The sequence below is a fragment of the Hippoglossus stenolepis genome, chromosome 21 (genome assembly GCF_022539355.2).
Source record: "Hippoglossus stenolepis isolate QCI-W04-F060 chromosome 21, HSTE1.2, whole genome shotgun sequence".
Taxonomy (NCBI): Eukaryota; Metazoa; Chordata; class Actinopteri; order Pleuronectiformes; family Pleuronectidae; genus Hippoglossus; species Hippoglossus stenolepis.
Window position 1 is genome coordinate 20558013 of NC_061503.1, and position 10430 is coordinate 20568442.

General features: G+C 38.6%; 1 protein-coding gene across 6 annotated transcripts; it reads left to right on the top strand.

The window, feature by feature from the left end:
- The first annotated feature begins 166 nt into the window (after window positions 1–166).
- Window positions 167–8758, top strand: si:ch1073-416j23.1 (rac GTPase-activating protein 1). 6 transcript variants are annotated; one of them, XR_007032312.1, is made up of 17 exons: window positions 167–230; window positions 530–618; window positions 1118–1320; window positions 1680–1819; window positions 1923–1995; window positions 2360–2413; window positions 2560–2658; window positions 2880–3036; window positions 3368–3492; window positions 3580–3738; window positions 4091–4186; window positions 4985–5183; window positions 5614–5719; window positions 6348–6480; window positions 6715–6804; window positions 8091–8193; window positions 8542–8758. XR_007032312.1 is itself a non-coding variant. In XM_047338351.1 (17 exons), the coding sequence occupies exons 1-17, from the start codon at window positions 181–183 to the stop codon at window positions 8585–8587; spliced, it is 1953 nt and encodes a 650-aa protein (XP_047194307.1). In that variant the 5' UTR covers window positions 167–180; the 3' UTR covers window positions 8588–8758. The 6 variants fall into 6 exon arrangements, 5 of the variants coding, with proteins under 5 accessions (XP_047194307.1, XP_047194308.1, XP_047194309.1 ...); XM_047338351.1 differs by having other exon boundaries at window positions 6684–6804; XM_047338352.1 differs by having other exon boundaries at window positions 2901–3036; window positions 6684–6804.
- The last annotated feature ends 1672 nt before the right edge of the window (window positions 8759–10430 follow it).

Genomic DNA, 10430 nt, shown 5'->3' on the forward strand with positions numbered 1-10430 from the left:
GAAGACGAGAGAAAAGATTTACGTAAATTATTTACTAATATTGTAAACAGGAAACTGAAAAATCTGGATTTTTAACATTTATTTAGACTTTTATTTTCTCAGGCATACTCCAGAACAGAAGGTGGCAGTAATGCACCAAACAATGGCTGTGAAATGCTATAAACAAGAAGAAATAATCACATGGTCACAGACTCAGCTGATTTAAGGAGAATAGCAGCTGCTGTGTCACAGTGAGTTTAAACTTTCATTCATTAATTTTTCTGTGATTGGCTGAAACAGAACCTGACGACATGTGAGTTTCTTCTATGTTGAAGTTTGTTATTGTCTTTTGCTTGTTGTTTGTTGGTTGATTTATTGTTTTGTTAGTGTTCTTTGTCTGTTGTTTATTAAATTACAAGAGGGTCAGAGGTCATAAGGTCAGAGGTCAGGGTGTGGCGCCTCAAAATGTTTTTTAGTTTAAATCTTTCCTGTCTGATTATCAGATATTTATATGCTCACCGTGTATTGATTATCACTGTGTATTGATTAGACCTCAGGTGGTGATGGGGGAGTCTCGGGTCATCGTGGAGGAGCTTCTTGCTCTTTGTCTCCAGAGGATCAACATGGAGGAAAACATGGGTCTGGTTCATGACAACGTTAAAACTGTTCACACACTTTTAACCAATTTAATCCGGTATAAACCAGCTCAACCAGTTTAACAAGTTCAGCTGGGTTTATTTCTGTGGTTCAGAAAAACTTATTGTTTAAAACATTTTTGAATAAAACTAATACAATTTTAAATCATGTTTGAAAATGTAGTTTAAACAAACAAGAGATGAATCGATTCCTAAAGTGAATAAATAAAAACAGATGTTACAGGTTCAGTGTGTAGAATGTAGTGACATCTAGTGGTGAAGTGTCATGTTGCAGCTAAATACCCCTCACAAGGAACATTTTTCTTGTCATCTTCTTTGACTTTTTTTCTTTCATCTGTTCACTGTTTGATTTTTAATAATCGTGACAGTAATAGAAGTTGGTGTCTCTTGTCTCAGCTGGATGAAGAGGTGAGGAACTTTGATGTTATGAAGAAGAGGCAGATTAATAGATGGAGTGATGATGGAGATTTTTTTTTTCTCAGAGATGGTAGAAGTGGTGAGGAACTTTGAGGCAGTGAAGAAGCGATGGATGTTGGCTGAGGTGGAGCTGAAGAAATACAAAGAGCTGCTGGTAAAGTCTGATGTGGCCAAAGCTGCTCTGGAGGTGAAACTAAAACACGCTCGTAATCAACTGGATGTGGAGATGAAGAAACGTTACAAGATGGAGGCTGACTACCAGTACCTGGTGAGCTCAACTTCAAGATAAAAGATTTATGTTGAAAGTTGTTTCAGAGGAGGACAAACTTATTTAACATTTCGTCAGGACAAAAGTCAGACTTAGAGAATTGTCAAGATGTTATCCTGTTTAACCTGATCCGATTTAATCTTATTTCAAGGTTTCTTTATTAGAACCCAAAGGTAAATTTGTGATGCAGACAGGGTACAGCAATCCAAAGTTCAAACAGGAAACAAAAGTCAATAGTCTTAAGTCAATGATCATATCCGTTGTTATTTGATCTAATCTAGTGTAATCTAATCTGATTTATTCTGATCTAATTTAAGCTAATTTGTTTAATGTGATTTGTTCTAATCTCTGGTTCACAGCAGCGGCAGATGCAGCTCATGTGCGATATCCTGGTCCACGACAGTAAATCAAGTTCGTGTCTGAACGACGAGCAGAAATCTCTGTTAGCGACGTTCGAACACAGAGGAGGAAACGTGACTCAGCAGCGGAGCAGCAAACGGAAAGTTCACTCAAATATTAAAGATAAAACAAAGAGAAGAGGGAAACAATTCCTCAGTAGTTTTGATTGATGTTCCTAATAATGAGTCGATTTGTCTCTTCAGGTTGTCAGTGATTGACGAGTCGTCGTTCTTGTCTCACTCTGACATCAGCTACGATCGGACTGATGATGACATGGTACGAACATGTTTTTCAACACATGACAGGAAATTATGTGATTAAAGTTTGAAAGTTAAGATTGAATATTTTTTTAATACAAATTGGGCTTTGTATTTAAAACAGCTCAGACAGAAAATTCTATGCTGAATACTTTAGTTACTGTAGAAAAGTCAACTCAAAGTGTTTCTTATAAAACATAAAAACCTTTTAAGATGAGTTCATGTAAGAATAAATCGTTCATGTTTTTCCTTAAAATAAATCATGTGAACTTCCTCGTTTATCGATGCAGATAAATTCATTCTGTTTGTATGTAAATTATATACAGTTAAAAATCTGTTCCCTGATTGAATATTTTAATAAAGTTTGTTTTAATATTTTTTAGGATTTGGACTCGACTGTGATTAAACCTCTGAGATCTCGAGTCAGAGAAAAAAGGGTGAGTCAGTCCCCTGACGCCCCCTGACGCCCCCCAGGGAGTCCCCTGACGCCCCCCAGGGAGTCCCCTGATGCCCCCCAGGGGGTCCCCTGACGGCCCCTGACGCCAGACGCTCTGACACTTGATGTTCTTTTGGTTCTCTGCAGCGCTCCTCGATGGGACCTGGTGTCGGCGTTACTGTTGTTAAGCGAGGAAGAGGCAATAACGTGTCCTCAGAGCTGCTGGAGAGAAAAACTTTAGAGAAGGTGAACGGATCAATACAATTACTTGATGGATAATTTGATAATCAATCAATGACCAATAAATTAAAGAACTAACAGATGTATTTATAGATATTTATCACAGAGGATAATTCATAGAAAACAGGAGATAAAAACACTGAGAACTTAATGTTGAATCAGAACATGTGGAGAAGTTGTTCCGTTCAGTTGTTTGTATTTTAAATGTTGACATTAAAAGCGTGAAGGTGAGTATTTGTGTGACTCAGGAGGTCGAGACGATCGTGAAGGCGTCGGTGACGACTCCGGACACTCAAGGTCAGATTCACATGGTCGTAGGAATCACTCGGGAATCTCCTGAACGTCCAGCACAGAGCGACAGTCAGGAATGTTCAGTGGTAGCAGGTGAATTCCGAATCTTTTTATCATAATATTATATATGTTTTATTATTAATGTTCAGTCAATTCACCTTCCCAATGCTTCATTTTGTCTCATCCAGTGTTTATAGTCATGTTTTCATCAGTGCGTTGAAGAACAAAAGAATCACATGTTTGTAGATTCACTTCTTTATTCACAAAGAAATACTTACAAAATAAAAACATCATTGATAGGATTTCTAAAATTTTCCTGACAGTTTATGAAGGTTCCTCTTTTTACTGAAGACAGTTGGAAGTGACAAATAAAAAGTATAATATATAACGATGAATAAAAACTGATGTGTTGATTATTTGTCAGATCAAACATCAGTGTGGTTTCCCTCTGAAGAGACGGAGCCTGAATCTGAAGATCGTTCGTTAGTCACTTCACTTCACATCTACAGAGCTGAAAAAAACCAGAAACATGTTTTTCTTTCTAAAACGGTAAAATCACTAAGATGCACGATGAACATCGACCTCACTGAGCCACCAACCCTGACCTGCTGCTGTAATTCACCTTCCTGCCTCCAGGTGATCCGACCGGAGACCTGCTCGCCGTGTGGTAAGAGGATCCGCTTTGGGAAGATGGCAGTGAAGTGTAGAAACTGTCGCCTGGTCGCTCATCCAGAGTGCAAACAGAAATTCATTAATGGCTGCTCGGCCACCGCCGCAGGAGCTTCAGCTCCGATGGTTTGTCAGTTTTATATTTCTACCACGTTAGGATTAACCCAAAGAGATTTCAGCCACATTCAGACAAGATGAGGGTTAGGGTTTTTACTGTGACAGTTTCACAGATTATCTGATTAAAGTTTGACATTATACCTCTAGATTTAAACCTTCAGATTAAACCTCTAGATAAAACATCCATATTAATGTGTCTGTGTAAACCCCCAGATTAATCTTCCAGATAAAATTTCTAGATTAGAACCTGGAGAATCAATATCTGGATTAAACCTCCAGATTAACATTCCAGATAAAACCTCCAGATTATGCCTCCAACTGAATCCAAAAACTAAAGACAGATTTGATTTTTTTTTTTCAGGATTCGTTGGAAAGTTTCGCTCCGGTGACTCATCCCAGAATCCCTCGGCTAATCCAAGAGTGTGTGACAGAGATTGAAAGGCGGGGCCTGCAGGAGGTGAGGGTGAATTAATGTTATTCAAATTGTAGATTAAATCAGATTAAAGCCCCTACATTGAATTTTTCATTAATTTTGCCGCCTCTGTGGACAAAAGCGAGTTGGGGTTCTTTCCACCATTGCCGCCTGCGTCATTTGGCCCCTGGGTTGGTGTTGCCGTTGGTCTCGGGGGTACGTAGGATCTGTGGGGTAGGTTTACATGATGCTTAGAAACTGGTGAGTTAAACCTCACCCTTAATTTAAAAGTGGACGTATTCAACTAAGTGGTTTTCGCTACGAAACCATGAAATGTTTTGCTTATGGTTTATAACCGAATCTGCGGTGACTGGCCCTTCTATTTGTGTCACTGGAATCTATTTTTAACTGACTTGGCGGTGGTTTTTATTTGTGGTTTTAATTACCCTCGCCAGAGAAAACACAAGTGCCAGCTTTTATACTTTGTTATAGCTCAGGCAAAGATGGCGGTGTATGTGAGCCGGAAAAGAAAAGTGGAAGAAGAACTTAACGTTGATGCGGTTCACTTGTTGGTGAAATCCAGACTTTTAATAGATTTTAGTTTTTACAGAGCGACTCGTGACCTGGAGAGTTTCAGGCTGATGTGGGGACAGAGGTTCTCTGCTCTGTCACAGACCAACAGCTGGTCTATGGACATGTGATTCATTTATAGTCTCTAGTTTCTCCAGTTTTTCACTGACCATGAAATGTATGATTGTCATTTATCAAGTTTTTGTACATTGTAAATAGTGACAAATGATGGTTTAAAAATCAACATCTCTCTCACTACCTGTCTGTCTGCAGCGGGGTCTGTACCGTGTCCCTGGCGGCGGTCGTATTGTGAAGGATCTCAGAGATCGCTTCATTCAGGGTAAAACGTCGCTCATGCTCAGTCACATTCATGACGTCCATGTTGTTTGTGGACTTCTCAAAGACTTTCTGAGGAAACTAAACGAACCTCTGGTGACGTTCAAACTGCACCGCACCTTCATGGAGGCTTCAGGTATGAACACAGAATATTTCCACATGTTCTGACAACGATAAAAGCAATGAAATCAATACACACAAATATCAATATTAAATATATTTCCGGCACAGTGTTTGAAATCTATTTTGCAGCAGTGTGAGATCCAGACTAAAATTAATTCATGCAATAATATATTCATATACATTAATATAATTAAGAAATATCTTTAACCTTAGTCGTAGCTTAATATTTTTTAAAAATACAAAATAATATTCTCTGTAATTTAAATTAATTAAAGTTAAGTTTTAAGTTTTTGTCTTCCCCGTTTAATCTGATCGTTAGTGAGTTTCATATTGTTTGTTGTAAAGCACTTCGTTGCTTGTATTAAAAAGTGCTACACAAAAGAAGCTATTAATGTTATTTCCAGCTGATGTGAGATCAGCGCTTCTTCATCACTGTGTTTCAGAGCTGTCTGATGAAGACAACAGCTCAGCCATCTTTTATCAGACCATAGCAGAACTACCCAAATCCAACAGAGACACTCTGGCTTTCCTCATGCTTCACTTACACAAGTAAGAACTTTCAGTTTTCGGTTTCTTCTTGTTGGTACGTGACATGTTGACAGTGTTTTCAGTTTCATTTACCACAATGTAGCACATGTGTCGAGCTGATGCAAGAAAAACAGTCAAATTCATGAAATAATAGTTTTTCCTTTAAAATGTATACATTCTATACTCTTGAATATTTATTTGTCATTGAAGCGTATGTGAAGCAGGAGAACCAGTAAAAACTCATCAAAGTCTTCATTTTGAATACAAAGGTTTATTGATTAAAACACATGAAAAGATTCCACCTCAAAACTGCTGCAGATTTTTTATAAATGGTGGAGAAAAAAATTTTTTTTCTTTGTTTTACAAAACAAATGTATTCAAACAAGCTTGTTGAACAGCTTTTCCTTCACAATGCATGCTGGGAAATGCGAACTAGCATGATTATTATATAAATTATTCATATATATACAGAATAAAAGCAGACTGAGAACAGAACCGTGAGAACTCATCAACAGTTTGAACTGAAACAAATTTTTACAAAACTCTTTCTTTAGCAGGAAATGATTTACAGTGATAAAGTATTGATTATTTCACAAAAGTAGTCAGTTAAATTTCTTTTTAATTTGACTTGTGTTTTTTTATTTTTCAGAGTGATAAAGAGCCCTCAGTGTCAGATGGATCAGAATAATTTGGCGAGAGTGTTTGGACCAACTATAGTTGGTCATGGGATATCTGAACCGTCGCCAACGACGATCATGAGAGACACAAACACTCAACCGAAGGTACGTGTCTTTGGAACCACTGCCTCAAATTCATTCACCTGAACGAAGAGCAAATGTTGTCTTTTAACACTCACAAACAAAATTAGATGAGATGAAAATCACATGTAAACAATCATCATTCAAATTATTTTGTCTGACCTGAAAGACTAAATTAACGTGTATGTACATGACTGTGAATTCATCGTGCACATCATTTCTCACAGGTTATTTGTCGACTCTTGTCTCTTCCTGAAGATTACTGGAGGCGTGTCCTGGCTGTTCACTCAGATCAAATGTCGTCCTTATCCTCCACCAATAAGACTCACAGTCAGGAACATGGACACGGTGAGTTAAAACATGTTAGAGGTCACTGACGGAGAGGGAATAAAATCATCGGTTCATACACTTCAGTTTGTGTTGTGTGTTCAATTCAAATCACAGTTTAATCTGTTTCACTGAAAGACCTATACAGTGTCTGACATCACTTCCAGTTTCTCAGTTATGCTGCGTTCCAGACAACTCGGATGTTGGATTTTCTGACTTGAAATTTTCGAGTTCCGACTTCCAATGCTTGGTAATGGCATGACATCAAACATAAACAAACATGTCTGACCGTGAGAAGCTGATGTTTATTTAGCTCATGATGAGACAATTCCACTGTGACCAGTGCAGCCTCCGTTCATACAGAAACAAAGAGAAGGAGGGAAACAATGCCATTTTATTTATACTTTTTATACTTGGAAACACATTCCAATACATAAGAGGGAGAGAACACGCGCTGTCACGCAATCTCACAAACGAGGAAACAAGAGGTCAACAAAGGGTCGACAGGCCTCAGCTACAATATCTACATGAGCACCGTCATTGTTGTGTGACGTCAGACAACTGCTGTTCCCTGAAGTCGTGGGTAGATACATTTTCCTCACGTTCACAAGTACGACTTTGAGTTGTGTCCATTGCACTTTTTCAAGAAGGAGGTTGGAAAATTCCAACATCCGAGTTGTCTGAAAGCAGCCTTAGGGTACACATACAGTGATGTATCTTGTGACATGACTTCCTGTCTCTCAGTGAACAAGAAGTCAGAAATAAATCAAAATGTAAAGTTATTTCAATCCTGACTCGAATGGACTAAATCAAATTTTCCTCCACTTCTCTTTGTATATTCTTCACATGATATTTCAACATTTCATTCCTTGTTTTATTTTCATTTTCAATTAAATCTGTTTTGTTGTTAATTCTATGAGTAACGAATGATTAAATGTTTCCTTTGTATGAATTGAACATATCTTTTCTCAGGACTTGTTTACAAAAAGCATAATGTAAATGGAGTCAGATTGATCCACACCTGGTTCACCTTTCCGAACTCCTTACTGCTTGTCCTTGACATCTTTCCTTGACCTTGTAGCGTATTCCATCGGGGTCAAGGAATAGTGGTTAGGAAGGGACATGATTTTAACTTTCCAAACACGGCCACAGTGATGTCGTGTGACATAACGTCCTTTTTTTGAATATGTCCAGAGAATACTGTCGACCATGTCACGTTCAGTTTTTACAAAAAGTCAGTGTGAGCTTGAGCAAACATTGAACACACGTCTGTCGCCATGTTTTTATTCATAACTTTATTCTTTCAGGTCCGTTGTTTCAACCGTTGACGTCTCCAGAGTTGAACAGTTACTACAAAAGTGAAAGCAGAGGATCTGTGAGAGGAAGGATCAGAAACGCATTAACTAACACGTAAGACCACGACACACCAGATCCAGCAATCAGAGAACAGGACGCTAACCCCAACTTTTCAGTGATCAGTTTATCAAACTTTAATTTCACTGCTTAATGTTCAAACAAATACTGATTAACTCAGAAAAACTGGTCCTGGTGATAATATCTAATCACCTGATGAGGATTTAACTACAAAATTTTGAAAAGAACTTTATGACATAACTTATATAACTATATTAAATGTTTTTTATAGGGATGTCAATTTGAATAAATATAAAATAGTTATCCAAATGACCCTGTCACATCACTGTAGCAGTGACTGAAGTTTACATTTTGTCTGTTTTGTGTTTTTTTTTCTTTCGTCAGTGGTCGGGTTCAAGCAGGAAGGAAGTTCTTCACTTCACCCAATTGATCCAATCACCTGTGAAATCTGACCCACGTCAGCCTTTAACCTGTACTGAAACCCAGTCACAGACACATGGTTATTGTGTTATGATTCGTGTGTGTGTGTGTGTGTGTGTGTGTGTGTGTGTGTGTGTGTGTGTGTGTGTGTGTGTGTGTGTGTGTGTGTGTGTGTGTGTGTGTGTGTGTGTGTGTGTGTGTGTGTGTGTGTGTGTGTGTGTGTGTGTGTGTGTGTGTGTGTGTGTGTGTGTGTGTGTGTACGTACAGAATTTAGTACTATTGTCCCTTGATAATGTTCATAATCATCTGTTTTTGTACAAATAGGAAATGTGTCAGAACCAAACAAATGGTTACTGTCGAGGAAAAGAAACTTCTCTTGAGTTTTTTATGCAGCGTCTGAGACTCATCTGTTTGTCATCGTTCACTGGGGAATAAAAAGAACTGGTCTTAAATATTCTCACTGTGTTTTAACCCTGTTTGATGTCTAGAAAAACTGTTGTGTTGTTTTACACAGTTAAGGATTTAGTCAGTAAAAATTCTGAATGAACATTTGAGAATAAACTTGAGTGAATAATATTGTTAACTGTTGTTGATCCTGACCATGAATTCGACTGATTCGACTGGTGGCCTGAGACAGACCAGAAAACTATTCTTTATTGTTTCTTTACTACAGTAACATGTCATCTAAGCTACAACATGAACATGAATTGTAATCTGTGCATATTTGTATGTTGAACACCTGGTTTTGTTTTAGGTGTGACACAGGGTCATCAAAGTGTCTGTTGGTTTTGAATTGAAGAAAATGTAAAATACTAAAGATAAAATTACCTCCATGTTATTTAGGTAAAAGGTTTGAAATAAAGATTAAGTATTTAACCTTAAGAATTGATGTTATTTGTCAATCAATAAAAAAGCATGAAGGGTGGTAGAGAATGGCAGTTCCTTCCTGGGTAGGTGTGAGACAGCCCAGAGTTGTTTGTCAGCCAGCAGTCTGACAGCTGAGGGGAAGAAGCTGGTGGCAGCACTCTTGGTTCTGGCTGGGAGGCTGCTGGGAGTGTGCTCTTGGTGATGCATTTTCCCCACCCTCTGCAGGGATTGGTTGTCGTCGGTGGTGCGTGCATGTGCCGTAGCAAAGCGGGATGCAGGCTGTGTGGATGGTGCTGCGTTGAAAGTACACCAACAGCTGGGATGCAGTGAATAATGCTCCAAAGAAGAAATACAACTCCACCATTAGGATTCAAGTGGTTTTATTCAACAGTAAAAAAAGTAATTGACATGAAACATTTCAATAAGCAGCCATTTTGACCTCTGTGGCCGGTGTTCTCCCACAAAGATTTCCTGGAGACTGGTCAGTGTTGTGGGCAACAGGCTGTGTATGGCTGTGTATAGTGTAATGGAACATTTTACCATTATACCATACTATATATTATCTCTGCTTATGCATACTATTTCAGCTTGAGTAAACTGCCAAGATGACATCAGGGCCACAAATCGGAGACTGTGCTCGTCTCCCCCATCAAGACCTCGAAGAGCCCTTCACCCTGTGTCTTATCTCCTGGGATTTTACTATTCACCCAGTTCACACACATCGTTCACACACACACACACACACACACACACACACACACACACACACACACACACACACACACACACACACACACACACACACACACACATAGTTCAACTCTTCACACACACACATCTCTTCAATGCATCTGCATAAAAAGCACACACCTGCAACAGTTTAGTTGCCCTTCCCTGAATGCTCTATGCTCTTTGCATGCTATATGATTGTCTGACCTTCCTTGCAATGAATAAAGTAAACTTAAAAGACTGTTATTCTCAAATCT